Source organism: Delphinapterus leucas, chromosome 7 (assembly GCF_059928025.1).
Source record: "Delphinapterus leucas isolate spDelLeu-1000000601 "Yukka" chromosome 7, BTC_Dleu_Yukka2, whole genome shotgun sequence".
In the NCBI taxonomy this organism is placed as follows: Eukaryota; Metazoa; Chordata; class Mammalia; order Artiodactyla; family Monodontidae; genus Delphinapterus; species Delphinapterus leucas.
The window spans coordinates 70531457-70546663 of NC_143135.1; the positions used below are offsets into that span (position 1 = coordinate 70531457).

Here is a 15207-nt window from a genome sequence, read left to right on the forward strand (position 1 = left end):
GTGGAGATTAGCTATGCGCCTTCCCCAGTTTTCAGATGAGGGTGATGCATAACTGAGTTGATAGTGGTACCTCATAGGCTGCCGTTCTGCACCCAGGGAGCTCTTTGACCAGGCTCACTGCTCTTGCTTTTCTGCTTCCGTGTTGGATGCCCTTCTGCTCCTGGGGCCTCCTGCCCCAGGCCAGTCAGAGCCTAGGAGTTTCCTCTCACTTATTTACATCATAAATGTGGTCACAGCCAATCAGCAACAAGAGTTCATCATCAATTTGTTCTCTTCTCTGTCAATGAATTGGGGTTTAAGAGGTAGGCATGCAATTAGAGGGATCTTCAGGGGCAGAAACAAGCTCACCCTGTTTATTATCTGTTCATCCCTTTATTCATTCCTGGGCAGCAGGGGGAGAATGTTAGCGTTGCAAAGGATGAGTCCCCAGACCTCGGCTGCTTGTTGATCCTTTTATCAGTGTTGTTATTGTCGTCAGCATCACAACCATTTATTGAGCTCTTGGGTCTAAGCCCAGAAATAGGAACCCATGATGTGCCCTGCCCTCAGGTGTCTTGTTAACGTAGTCGGGAAGGCAGACCAGGCATAAGAAGTGGTTTACTTAACTCTCTCCCACCAGACTCTTAGGCCTGAAGGGGCAAGGATTGGGCATACGGAGTTGTTAAGGAGATTGGTTTTATAGTGAGACAAAACTGGGCTGAGTCCCAGCTCTGTCAGTTACCAGCTGGTTGACCTTGGAAATGTTACTGAATCTCATGGATTCAGTCCTCATCTGTGGCCTGGAGCTCATAAATCATCCCTACCCTGTGGATGAGTTAGGGCGGTTCAGTATGACTGCGCTGTGTCTACACTCTCAATACGTGTATGTTAAGCATGTGGAATGAATAAGTAACCTTTGCTTCCCAGCCAGTGCCTGCCTTGGAGACAACCAGGATGAGGGTTACCGTGCCCTTAGGTCTGACCCAGTGTTATTGCTGAAATGCCCTTACTTCCCCCGTACTCCTGCTTCATTGCCGCCTTGCCTGTGACAGGTCTCCATTTTTTCTGAGTTCAGCTGTTCCTGCACTATACTCTCTGTTGAAGAATTTAGTAGAAGTGCCTTCTCTCAGTCCCCGGGTGCCCCTCTGATCTGTTCCAGATCTTCTGCAACCAAGGCACACGTGTCTCTTCCTTTGTGCCCGAGATTTAATCCAGGTGTCTAGACGGTTCGGTTCCTGGCCTGCAAAGTCCCTGTCCCGATTCACTTGGGTTCTCATAAGAGTAAGACTCCTGAGGTTTCAGGCTTTTTTTTTTTTTTTTTTGTGGTACACGGGCCTCTCACTGTTGTGGCCTCTCCCGTTGCGGAGCACAGGCTCCGGACGCGCAGGCTCAGCGGCCACGGCTCACGGGCCCAGCCGCTCCGCGGCATGTGGGATCCTCCCGGACCGGGGCACGAACCCGTGTCCCCTGCATCGGCAGGCGGACTCTCAACCACTGCGCCACCAGGGAAGCCCGTCAGGCTTTTTGATACATGAATCATAAGCTTACCCAGGCTTATTTGGGTGAAGGGCAGGACCGTTGTATGAGATCACTGGTAAATTCACAGGCACAGGAACAGGCCTCAAAGGATCCAGGACAGGGAAGCTTCTAGAAATCAAACAGTCCCACAGAGTCTTCAGGATCTTTCTCCCACCCTCCTCTGTCTTTTCTCTCTTAACGAGTTCTTCTGCTTTCCCATGGGTCAGGCTGGCTGCCAGTCCTAACGTCCATCTAACAACCTTCACACCCTGTTGTCAGGCTTTGAGCTTCTTGTATCGAGAACCCAAGAGAGCCATCTGGTAGGCTGCTGTCCCTACCAGGCTGGCTGTCCCTTGGTTATGCCTGGCAAGGAGGTGGGTAGGAGAGGGTCATGTGCTAAGAAATACCACTCTTTTAGAGATAGTGTCAGAAGTACTTGGTTAATTTAGAAGTAGGGGTTGAATGTGGTGCATTGGCTGACAGGGTTGGCATACCTGGTGGTTGGCTGGGAGAGCCCAGAGTGGGCAGCCAGATTAGACTACTCAAGGGACCCCCACTACTCAACAGAACCCATTCTGCATACCAACCGTGTGTGTAATTCATGCTACGAAAGGCCCCGAGGTGGGTGTGATCTCCTAGGACTGGGTGAGCTGGGGTCTTGGGAAGCCTCTTACTGAGGCTATATCAGCCAGGGTCTGGGAGGGAAACAGGTGGAACTCTCAGAGTAGTTTAACTGACAGAATTGAATGAAGAAACTATTTGCCGAGAATTAAGGGAGTCAACAAGATGTGGTAAAGTACCCAGGGCCTAGCCATCGCAGGAAGCTGTCACCATCCCAGGCCTGTGGGGTCAGCGGGGAGCTGGGGAGAGCTGTGACTGCAGAGGAACTCAGCCAGAGCCAGGACCACAGCAACCAGGTGGGAAGGGAGCAAGGGAATACATCCTCTCTCTTCCCCCCTCCCACTGGCTGCCCCAGCCAGAAGCCAGAGGGCCAGAGAGCTCAGATGATGTGGTCCCGAGAAATCAGCCTCCTGGGACACAGAGCAGAGCACAGGAGAGAGTGGAGAGTGGATCTGGGGGGCCAAAGGAGACCACTCAACACAGGAGCGGTGAGGTTGGAGCTGGGCCCGGGCACCCAGCTAGGATATAAGTAGCGGAGTGGAATGGTGAAGGCCCCCCTCCACCAGTGTTGACAGGGGCAGCAGTACAGAGGGAAGCAGGGCAGCATTTACATCACAACCATGTAACTGACTCGGTTGGGGGACAGGGATTGTCCTTTTCTGGTTGAATGTAAGGGAAGACTTGAGAGAGGAGGTTGGAGAAATTGGGGGTGGGGGGAGTCATGACTATGCTAGTTTGTCATTTAACCCGGAAGTATAGGATGCTACTGAAGATGTTAGAAAGAGCAGTGAGGTATGACCCGAAAAGTATAAATAAGCAAAAAGAGACTTCTCACTTCACATATGAATAAGGCAGGAAATTCATGTTTATCCATCTTGGGGATCAGAATATTAGCTGCTCTGATGGGTGGAGGATCCAAATGGCCCTGTAGTACTTTATTCTCTTTCTTGGCATTATCATCCCAGCTCTTGTGATTTGTGGATAATACCTCTTGGAAAGTATTAATAGCGTGTGAATAAATTAAGCCCCGCTGGGCCACTACCAGAAAGGATGTAGTAAGCAATTGTGTTTCACTGCTGTCCATGGACCCCCTGCATCAGCATCACTTGGGGTGGTGGTTAAAAATGCACTCTTGGGGCTTCCCTGGTGGCACAGTGGTTAAGAATCCACGTGCCAATGCAGGAGACACGGGTTCGAGCCCTGGTCCGGGAAGATCCCACATGCCGCGTAGCAACTAAGCCCGTGCACTACAACTACTGAGCCTGCAGTCTAGAGCCCGCAAGCCACAACTACTGAGCCTGTGTGCCACAACTACTGAAGCCTGCGTACCTAGAGCCCGTGCTCCGAAACAAGAGAAGCCACCGCAGTGAGAAGCCTGTGCACCGCAGCGAAGAGTGGCCCCCGCTCGCCGCAATCAGAGAAAAGCCCTTGCGCACCAACAAAGACCCAATACAGCCAAAAATAAAATAAATAAAAATAATTTTTAAAAATGCACTTTTGAGCCCCACCCCAGGCCTACAGAATACACCTCTGGTGTGAAGTACACAAATCTACGTTTTTAAATGATTTATTTTTTATTTTTTGGCCGCGCTGCGCAGCATGAGGGATCTTAGTTCTCCGACCAGGGACCAAGTTGCTTCTAATACAGATTGAATTTGGAGAACTCTAGATTTAAGGAAATATCACTAATTTGTTGTAATAGCTGTCCAGGCAGGGGCTTAATTCCACCAGAGACAAAGGAGAATCTGATAGGGATCCAGCCCAGGGGTTCTCCATTTAGAATCACCTGGAAAACTTTTTAAAAAACATCGTGGGGCTTCCCTGGTGGCGCAGTGGTTGAGAGTCCGCCTGCCGATGCAGGGGACACGGGTTCGTGCCCTGGTCCGGGAAGATCCCACACGCCGCGGAGCGGCTGAGCCCGTGAGCCATGGCCGCTGAGCCTGCGCGTCCGGAGCCTGTGCTCTGCAACGGGAGAGGCCACAACAGTGAGAGGCCCGCGTACCGCAAAAAAACAAAACAAAACAAAAACAAAAACAAAAAAACCCACATCGTGCTGATCTCCAAGCACTACCCCCCCACACTCAAGCTTTTTAAAGCTTCCAGGTGATTCTAAGAACCTCTGATCTCTGAACACAGAAGGTGGAAAAAATTAGAAATGGAGATGTCTCAATTTAACTGACTTGTTTGAATTCTATAACACATTGTCAAATGCTAAGAATAATTGCTCTGGGAAAGAAAACAAGAGCACAGAATGGAAAACTGGCTTCAGTGAGTGAAGACGAAGATGACCAGGGGTGTTGTAACTTGAGAAGGTACCGGAGGTCTGGAGAGGTCTTAAAGGCGCCCGCGCACTTTCTCAGGCTCCCGGGAGGAGCAATTGGAGGCGTTCCGCGGGAATTTGCTCTCGAGGCCACCCCCTGGCCTCTTCTCAGGCCTCCCTTGCCTGTACCCAGTGCCAGTTTAGGATTGGGGCATTTTTTTTGAACCTCCCCTCTTTCATTTTTATTTTTTCAAATTCTGAAGACAAAGGAAGGTCTGAAATGGAAGTGCAGCATCCTTTCATTCCCTCCTGTGTTCCACCACCTTCCGACTTAGGAGGAGAGAACTCTTAGGCCGTTTTTCTCCCTTCTGCACGGTTCACCCCACACAGACATGTGCCACGCGCCTACGATGTGCACAGCACAAGGACAGCTGGAGATGCTTGCTGCTCCCCAGAGGCAGGGAGGTGTGTGGGCAGCTTGGGGAGCCCAGAGGAAGGGTGATTCAGGGGGAGGAAGGCTGTTCAGGAAATGGAAAGCCCTGCATTTCTCATTCCTTATAAAAAAAAAAAAAAAAAAGGGAAAAGCATCCTTCTAATTCTTCTAAAGCTGTTTCTGTTCCCAAGAGGATAAAGAATATTTTAGATGCCAAGCAGGGAGGATTTTTTTTTTTTTTCTTTCTGAAATGGGTGGGTCGGAACTCTGCTTACTTCTTTCCTGAGAGCTGAAAGGCCTGGTGGTTTATTCCTCCCCAAACGTCCTTCCGCAGCTCTTATGGCCCCTCTGGCCTCCTGTTTCTTTTCTGAAAGGCAGCTCTTTCCCAAGCTGGGTATTTTTTGTGGTGGGTCCTCAGATCTAGTTCATTCTGACTTGTGGGAGTGTGCAGAGGGCCTGTCTGCAGCGTCCAGCTCCAGCTCTGATAAGATTATCTGATGTTCCGATTTCAGCTGCAGTTTTAGTTCCTTGTAAGGGGGGGGCCCTCTGACCCACCTGGTGATGGGCAACAGGGTGACAGCAACTCTTTAATGTCTGTGTGTGTGTGTATCACAGTTCACACAGCAGAAACAAAATTGGAACACCCGCTGTTCCACTCATCTAATGATTTAACTCTGGTTGAAAAATAAAGCAAACCCCAAAGGAAATAGCCTCTCTGTCCCCACAGAGTTAGATGGGAGCTCACTAGGTCTCCCCCATCACAGGATCTTGTCTGAATCATTCCCAGCATGTGCTTATCTAGCTTCAGCCTAAGATTCTGCTGAGGAAGGAAACTCCACCCTTCCCAGGGCGAATCAGTGCAAAGTTTCACCACCAATTTTTTTTTTTTTTTTTGCGGTACGCAGGCCTCTCACTGTTGTGGCCTCTCCCGTTGCGGAGCACAGGCTCTGGACGCGCAGGCTCAGCGGCCATGGCTCATGGGCCCAGCCTCTCCGCAGCATGTGGGATCTTCCCGGACCGGGGCACGAACCCGTGTCCCCTGCATCGGCAGGCAGACCCTCAACCACTGCGCCACCAGGGAAGCCCCTCACCACCATTTTGATCATCCTTCTTGAGGACCAACTTTCCCAGGGGGAAATCCTGGAGCAGAACTAGAGGACAGTCCATTTGCTCTGGAGCCCCTCTTTTCTTGTCTGCAAATTGGAGGAAAGCATATGTGCATGTGTAGGTTACTGTGGAGCTCAAGGGAGATAATTCTTTCAATGTGTCGCAATTAGCTCACTGGTGTAAAGGGCAGACCCTTCCCCACTTTGTCTTTGGAGATCAGCCTGCCCAGCAGGATGGTTCCCTCATGTCCCACACTCCTCAGCGCTGTCCGCACTCCTGGCGGCCGCTCAGCAGCAGCAGGGCCCCCCGACCCCTGCACCTGCCAGCTGCTGACACGATGCACCCAGTCTTCTCCCCGAGCCAGACTTGCTTCTCACTGCACTTGCTTGGTCCCCTCACATCAGCAGGGCCATTAGCTGTCACCTGCAGCCCTTGGCCCCGTCCCATCCGGACACCGACAAGTGCTGAAGCTTCATGTTTGTGTCCTGCAGAGCACTGCCCCTGTCCACAGCAGCTTCCTTTCCCCCCGCCCCAACCAGTGACAAATTCCCCCATGGCAAATCTGTACCAGGTGACGTTGGTTCCTGAGGTGTGCGTGGATTTCGCAGCCCAGGAACCCTCAGGGACAGGGGCTTCTGTTCACTGGCCCCCTGCCCCTCCAGCCCGTCACCTTGTCATCGTCCCCGTGAGATGCTCTCAAGCCCCAAGATGCTCCGTTGTATGGAGACCTAGGTAGCCCCACCTTCCCGATGCCCCCTCTTCCTTGGATGCAGGTGGGGGGCTGGAGGACAATCTTTGCTTAAACCTGTAAGCCCTGCTTCTCCAGCTAAGGCTGTGTTCCTCTCCTGCCTTTACGTAAAAACTTCTCAAACGGAGGTCTGTCTGCAGCCTCCTCTTGCCCATATCCAGTCACTTCCACCACCTGTCTTCCTTCCTGAGCCCCCTGTGGAAATCGCCCTTTGAAGCCTCACTAATGACACTTTAATCATCAGGGCCCTCAGGCTGTGTCTCCATCCTTCCCTTTCCTCTCCGAGCAGGTGCCACACACTGACCCTCCTCTAGGAGAAGCTTTGTCCTCCCTTGACTTTCAAGTGACACTAGAAGATTAATTCTCCTAGGCTCCATCAGTTTCCCAGTTGCCCCTTCATCCCCTCCCTCCCCTCTCCCCCATCCTCTAGCCTGGCTTCCCTGTGGCTTTTGGCCTCCCTTCTTCACCTAGAGGCATGGGCAGGGCTAGGAGCTTTTGATTCTGCGATGATGCTGGGCATAGGCTTGGCTCTGCCACTTATGAATTGGGTGAGCTTGTAGCTGTCACTTACCTGAGTTTTAATTTTCCCGTGTGTAAAGTGGAGATGATGATAATACTTACGTGGTAGGGTTGTATGAAGAGCCAATGGGATGCAGCAGCGCAGTGTTTTCTAAATGATAGTCATTTGCAGCCCTGCTTCACAAGAGTCGTCCTATACTAGCATTTACTTGAAATTTGGTCTTTGCATTGACTTTAAATCAACTCATTGGAAAATAAATTTAGTCTTATCCTAAATAATCATATCCATGAAATCATGTGTAGGAAATGCTGGTTATATCTTTCCCAGAACACGTTAAACATAAATGCATAACTATTAAAATACCAATAGAAACATCCATTGGTTCACTTCTCATTGTCCACAAGGCACCATGGGGTTACATGCACTGCAGTGCAAGTCTTTTTTTTTTTTTAAGATTTATTTATTTTTATCTATTTATTTATTTTGGCTGTGCCAGGTCTTAGTTGTGGCATGCGGGATCTTTGTTGGGGATCTTTGTTGAGGCACATGGGATTTTTTTTTTGGCCGCATTGGGTCTTCGTTGCTACGTGCAGGCTTTCTCTAGTTGCGGTGAGCAGGGGCTACTCTTCATTGCGATGCTCGGGCTCTAGGCATGTGGGCTTCAGTAGTTGTGGCACGCGGGCTCAGTAGTTGTGGCTCTTGGGCTTGGTTGCTCCGTGACATGTGGGATCTTCCCAGACCTGGGTTCGAACCCGTGTCCCCTGCATGGGCAGGCGGATTCTTAACCACTGTGCCACCAGGGAAGTCCCACATGGGATCTTTTAGTTGCGGCATGCAGACTTCTTAGTTGTGGCACGTGGACTCTTAGTTGTGTCATGTGGGATCTAGTTCCCCAACCAGGCATCGAACCCAGGCCCCCTGCATTGGGAACGTGTCTTACCCACTGGACCACTAGGGAAGTCCCCTACAGTGCAAATCTTATGTGAGTCACACCACAGTGCCCAGACCCCAGAAAGTGTGTGCATCAGGTTGAGCCTTTGTAACTCCTCTGTGGCCAATCTCACCTTTGTGCCCAAGCTCCAGTTCTGTATCTCCAGCTGCTATCAAATATTTCTGCCTGTCAGTGTAGTCTCCTCTAAAGATCAGCCTGTCCAGTTTCCCTCCACTGCCCCTCATTTCCGGGTGACCTTGGATCCAGCCTTGGACACCATCTTTTACCTTCCACGGACTCTCCTGCATCAGCCTTCACATCCCGACGCTCCTTCCTTCCAGAATCTCGCACATGTCCTTCCCTATCCATTCCCTCAGCTGCCTTGTGGTCCAGGCTTTCCTGGCCAGTGCCGGCAGGTGTATGTCTCCCTGGAATTATGCATCCCTAATGATGCTCCAGCTTCAGAAGCCATCAGGGAATGTCCCCTGTGTACAGGTCAAGTTTAGACTTGAAAGCATAGCATTGAAAACACACAGAAAGCAGAATGGAGCAGTAGTGCGTTAAGGTCGCTGAGGTCACACCATGTGGGTTTGCGACCTCACCCTCCCTCACCGAAAGTGTGACATCCTCACGCTACTCAACGACTGAGCCTCAGTTACATCTTCTACAAAGGAGGTCATAGGGCTCCTGTTAGGATTTAAAAGGATACGTTCTGTAAAACACTTACCATGGTGCCTGCTACACAGAGAGCGCTCTATGAGTCGCAGTTATAATTATCCTATGATTAGTTATCTGTTGTGTCAGATCATTTATAGTCTGGCCCCCAGCTATCCCTTCCAATTAAACCTTTCACTTTTCCTTACTCAGAGTTGCATTTTCACAGGCTGCTCGTCTCTGCCCTCAAGCCTTTGTGTAGACGTCTCGTGAAGCCTTACTGACCTTTCTATTTTTCTAAGTTTATCAAAATCTTGCACATCCTTCTAACCCTGCCTCAGCTTTTGTTTTCTCCATAAAGTAAGATATCTTCTCTGACCTCATTTATTGTGCCCTTCCTTCCTCTGGATCCGATTGCTCTTTTTCTTCATCACATTTATTTGGCACTTAACTTTATCTGCGTTGCACTGTTGTTTTTTCTTGGTTTCCAATTTAACTTTGTATGTAACCGTATCTTGTTTCCTTAAGTTGAGCGTGAGTTTCTTGATGTGGAGGCCTATTTTGAGGCATATGAAGCAGTGATTAAGAGCAGCAGCTGTGGGGATGGACTTCCTGAGTTCATGCCATGACATCACCACTCACTAACTGTGTGACCTTGAGTAAGCTACTTAATCTTCACGTGCCTCAGTTTCTCCACCTATCAAAATGTGATAATAAAAGTACCTAGTTTTCATGAGTTTAGATGAGTGAATACTTAGTGCAGCCACTTACTGATTTAGTACAAGTGAAATTCTTAGAATAGGGCCTGGCATATAGTACCTGATAAGTGTTGGTGGTGTTATTATTACCAGTCCTACTGCTTTCTCCTACAGTAGTGATCACACATAAATATGCCTAATACATATTGTTGAATGGGTGCCTACTTTCCCTCCAGCTCTCCTCAATTTTCTATTAGTCTACTTTTCTTACATGCATATTAGCAGGAAAATTGAAAGTCTCCTTTCATTTAATTCCAAAGCAAAAAAGAAACCCCATGGGTTTAAATAGCTTTGGCTGTCTGGTTAAAGGAAACAGACCAACTCGTTGAGAGAGAGAAACAGTTTTGCTTTTTTTTTTTTTTTGGTACTAAATTTGAAGAGGAATTTTTTTATAAGATTATTTATGGGGCAGGATGCTAGTGGTTGGGGAGCACACATTCTTCTAAAACCTACCTAGCATGCTGTGATTAGGAAAAAAATTTTTCCATTAAACCCAGGAACTGTATCAGATTATATCGGCAGCCCCGGAGGACTAGGTCCACAGGGAGGTGGATTACACAGAGAGCTTTGTGCCTGTCCCTTCATCCAGCGATTCCGCTGGGAAACCAAAGAGAAAGATTAGTGGTGCTTGCAAAAGGGCAAGTGCAACCCAGAAATTGTAATCTGAAATTACATCTTACATCATAGTTGTATTTTTGTCTTTAGGGAGCAGTGTTGTCGGTAATTTACTGTAATTACTATAACCAGATCCTTAAACTATGTCTGCAGAGAGCATGGCAAAAAACACCTGCCCTTTATGTGACAGTGCTACATGAAAAGACAAGAGAATTATAGGTGATAGATAATGCAAAGGAATTGGTAAAAAATAAACAAAGAAAAACCAGACAGAATCAGGTTGTTTGTACGCTGGCTGATGTGATTTGGCAAAGATCTGGGAGTCCCCATATCCTATTCTTAGTGAGAGATTTCAGCCTGTAAATTTCTTGACACATCAGTAAACGTGTTGGAAGATACTGTTCTACTTACACCAAACAGGTATCCAGTAGGTGGCCTAAATAGAAAAAAGGAGATTTAAGCGAAGTAAGTAAATTTGGGTATGATAAATCCATAATAAGTTATAAAAGGAAACAAGGCATACTTTAGGAGAAACTTTATAAACCTTAGATGGGGAAAAATCAAGTTTCTGGGCAGATGTGGAATGCCTCTCCTTCCACTACAAACACACAGAAATGTTGTATTAAAAATATTATATGTATGTATTTAAATTAAATTCATATTTCAGCAAAAAAGTAAGAAGAATTTTCAGGTGCCGGAAATATATAAGAAATCAATAGCCAAAGCTATATGTGGGAAGCCACAGGGATGGTAGGGACTAGGGCTCTAACCTGCCTGGGGACAGGAGTCAAGATTACATAACCTATTCATGACATGGGTCTGGAACTAGGCTCACCAGGTAAAGCTGGGGGCTGGCAAACTGTTGCAGCACTGGTGAACCAGGCATGAAAACTACCTGCAAGTTGTTATAGGAAGTAGCTGCCCACATCATGTCATTAGTGGAAATAGTCACCCTCCAGAAATAAGCTTAAAGCCATCATCTTTCTTTTGTATGGGTCCAAATGTGCACTGCTTTCTCCATGTGGAAACCCTGAACTGAGAAAATAACTCAGAAACTAGTGCAGAATCATTGAACTCTTTAGGGCTCTGGCAGAGGCAACTGTGGAAGCAATCCTATTAGATTTGTTTTTGTTTTCATTTTTGCCTTTTTTTTTTTTCAACAAAACACCATGGACCTCTTATGAAGACAAGCTTATGAGCAAAAACTGCTAAGCACTTAAGTATACATACCACCTTGAAGTCAACCAATAGAAGCAACAAAATAAACTGAAAAACCAAATAAAATAGACAGATCTTAAAGGGACTTTAAGAATGTCTAAACTATTGAAAGATAAAAAAGAATTCCTCAAGAGAGGAAAAATAAATAAAAAAGGAGACTATGAAATAGAAACAAATAGAAATGCTAGAAAAGAAAAAAGATTCATTGAAATGAAAAACAAAAAGAAAAACACCTCAACAAAGTAGGCAGTAAACTAAACATAGCTAAAGAGAGATTTAGTGAATTGGAAGATAGATCTAGGGACTCGCCTGGAATGCAATATACAAAGTTAATAAGGTATAAAGTATGAAAAAGAACATAAGTCACAAAAAGGATAGAAGGAGAGGCTTTGATGTAATTGGATTCTCAAAGGAGAGAATAGAGGGTTCATTGAAGATCAGTGTGTGGTCTCATAAAACATTCTTTGGTATTTTTGTCAGAGATTTAAGACTGTATTAGGTAAGCCTTGGGAGGTTTCTCTATTATTTATTTTATGTTTTAATTTTGACTGGTAGCATCCATACTAATTTATATACATTATATACATTAGTGTATTGAACTATGGCCAGACAAGACAAGCCTAGAATGCCTGACACAGTCTTCCTCCATGAACTTCTGCTGTGTTTACTGTTCCCTGTTACAGCTGCTGATGTAGAGAAAAACAGCAAGTAGCCAAGTGAGGTGCTAACAGGAACAGTGCTTCTGGGGGAACCAGCCAGCTGACCAGTTTCTAAGGGTAGTAGTACTCTGGAAACTACTCTGGCCAGTTGCCTGCTGCCTGTGCTGCCACATTTCTTAGACTGTGAAGCTAGAGGCTCAGCTTCCATGTGCTCTGGGCAAAGGCAGAAAGGAAGCATGAGGGCCAGCCTGTACATGTACCCTTTTACCTTCTCCTTTCCACTCTCTCTCCATTCTGGGGACTGCAATCCCAGGGGCTCAGACATCAGCTTCTCTCCCTGAAATCTTAAGGAACTTCATTTATTCTGTGACACAGAGAGAAAAGGAGACTTCAGTGGTTATTTTTTACTCTCTGGTGGAGAAAACTGGTACAGCAGTGTTCTTTAAGATGGGCGAAAATATGGCTTAGTAATAAAGAATATGTACCTTAGGAATAAAAAGACTGACCTCCGTTCAGATCCTGTCCTGCTAATTATTGGATATCTTTTGAAAGTTACTTCATCTTTCTGTGTTTTAGTTTCCCCGTTTGTAAAATCAGCTAAAAAGTACCTTCTGTAGAATGTTATATTGAAAGCATTTACTTGGCAGTTAAAAAAAAAATTAGTTCTTGACCTCCTGTTATATCACTATGTAGGTACAGAATTCAGGCATTCTGTCTTGATTTCAAACACTATAGTCTACCTTGTCATCAAACCATAGGGCCAAATTTGGGGTTCATAAGAATACAGTGACCATGGATACGGGGTTCTGAAGAAAGCAAGGGGAAGGGGAGGGAAGATGTGCTCTCTTCTGCCTGCACATCCAGAGCATATTGTTTAGTTTCTGCTTTGCCTAGGGAGGCCCAGGGCAGGGAGGTGCACAGCGCCCATTGTGGAGTTGGGCCCTGGCCTTCCTAACCACTTCAGTTCATACTGGCCCATTTCCCATGTACCTGCGAACTGTGGGCAGAAAAGGCTTAACCACGGCAGCCCCTTGAACAAGTGGCATGAGAAGATGCAGAAGCAACCAGCTCAGTCTCCTCTGACCTTGGCAGCTGGGAGACCATGCTCTGAAGTTTGGGAGTAAATCAACCCACAGTCCTGGTTTCTGCCTAAGAGCAGGATATTGTGTTGTCTCTTACACACACACACACACACACACACACACACGAGTCTCTCTTTTTTTTTTTTTGCCTTCTCCCTGTCTTTTTTCCCTCCCCTTTTCCCTTCCTGCCTGACTCTCTTTTGTTCCTTCCCCTTGCTCATCCAAGAATCTCTCTTTTCTCGTGTTCCAGCCTGCCTTCTGTCCTCGTAGGCATTATTTCATCCCTGGGTGGCTCTCGGGCAGAAGGCGAACCACTGTGTTGACCTGTGCTCTGTCACACAGCTACCAATTAAAAAACCAGCTGCAGACTTCCGCTAGATGGGATAAAGCAGCTACACCAGGCTAAATGCAGACACAGTTCCCTAGTAACCATGGAGAAACATGCATCCTAAAATTCCTGACCTTCCACCCAAGACTCCATAATCTTGGCTCTGTCATAGCTTGATCTCATGATTCAGGAATGAAGTTGATATTTCCATAGGGTGTATCTTTCAGCTATAGAAGAGCAGCGGCAGCCGCTCTGCAAAATGAATGTGCTTCTTATTTCTGTCCTGTGAGGATGTGGTAGGAGTGGAGACCATCCAGGAGCGTTTCTAATTCTAAGACTGGGGGAAGGGACAGAACAACCTTGAAGGGTGAGGCTATGGCTTACTTCATCATTAGACTTCAGTGAATATTCCTGCTTTCATACCAACTTGCTCATCTGTTGCCCTGCTAACCCTATACAGACATGCATGAGCATGCCTACCTTTGCCATTGCAGAGCTGGAGAAATGCAGAGTTGGTTGCCATCCCGACAGGAGGTGCAACAATCACATGACCTTGACTCCCTTGGATTTAGAGACAGGTTTAGCGAGTCTAAACCTAGGGAATCAATTAGTAAGAATTTACTTATTTTAATTAGTTTCTTTTCCTTTTGAAAATAACATATAAATAATTTGTGGGTTGATGTGGGTAGGAGAGGTACAGGGAGAGAAACAAGAAAATAGGGGGAAAAAAAAGTATCACTTTCACCCTCAGGAGTCAAACAACCATTGTGGACATTTTCATGTGTTTCCTTCCAAAGTTTTTTCATGCCTATTTTTAGAATTTAAAAAATTGTTATCATTTAATTTTATAATCTGCCTTTTCCTTTCAACATTATAGCACATATTTCCCCATTATTACAAGTGCTTTTTAATGGCTTTGAGATATTTCTTTAATGGATATAACACCATTTATTTAACCGTTCCCAGTTTCTGAAAATGTAGGTTGATTCAACTTCCTGCTATTATAAATACTGCCGTGATGACCATCTCAGATGAACGAGAGTGCCTTGAGATTCTAGTAGGTGTCAGTCCTTGACTGCGTCCTATATACAGGGTCTCTGGTGTCAAGGAATTTATAGCCTAGTTTGGGAGCAAAAAATAGAGTTCTAGGTTAATCCTGGGCTCCTTCCTTTTATCTTTTCAGATTGGCAAAGGGAAAGTATGTATTATACTGCTGAATTTAAAAAGAAAAGAAAAAAAAACCAGAACCAAGAGGGATGTATATATTGATCATTATTGATATATAACACATAGCTAGATTGGCCTGGACAGAAAATGCATTGTTAATGATAGCAAATATTATGAGGAGATGAAATTCAAAGAGAACTTGGTCTAATTTTAGCTTGGCCTGGGAAGTATCTAATAACTGACAATAATCTATACATTTTCCCCTGTTTGATTGATTGATTTATTTTTAAAATTTATTTATTTTAAAATTTATTTATTTTTGGCTGCGTTGGGTCTTCGTTGCTGCGTGCAGGCTTTCTCTAGTCGCGGTGAGCGGGGGCTACTCTTTATTGCGGTGCATGGGCTTCTCATTGCGGTGGCTTCGCTTGTTCCGGAGCACAGGCTTTAGGTGTGCAGGCTCAGTAGTTGTGGCTCATGGGCTTAGTTGCTCCACAGCATGTGGGATCTTCCCAGACAAAGGCTCGAGCCCGTGTCCCCTGCATTGGCAGGCAGATTCTTAACCACTGCGCCACCAGGGAAGGCCCGCCCCCACCGCATTTGATTTAAATG

The 15207-nt window shown here is 46.5% G+C and overlaps 1 protein-coding gene across 3 annotated transcripts in view; it reads left to right on the top strand.

Moving 5' to 3' along the window:
* The window catches only part of ENDOD1 (endonuclease domain containing 1), a 35487-nt gene that overhangs the window by 10161 nt on the left and 10119 nt on the right, over nt 1–15207 (top strand). Inside the window, exon 1 of one of the 3 annotated variants that reach the window (XM_089915418.1) lies at nt 14095–14488. The exons of the other annotated variants lie outside the window; for them this stretch is intronic. Within the exon in view, the coding sequence (XP_089771544.1) occupies nt 14450–14488 (39 nt within the window). The 5' untranslated portion in view covers nt 14095–14449. Of the gene's footprint in view, nt 1–14094; nt 14489–15207 lie in introns of those variants that run through there. 3 annotated transcript variants of the gene reach the window in all.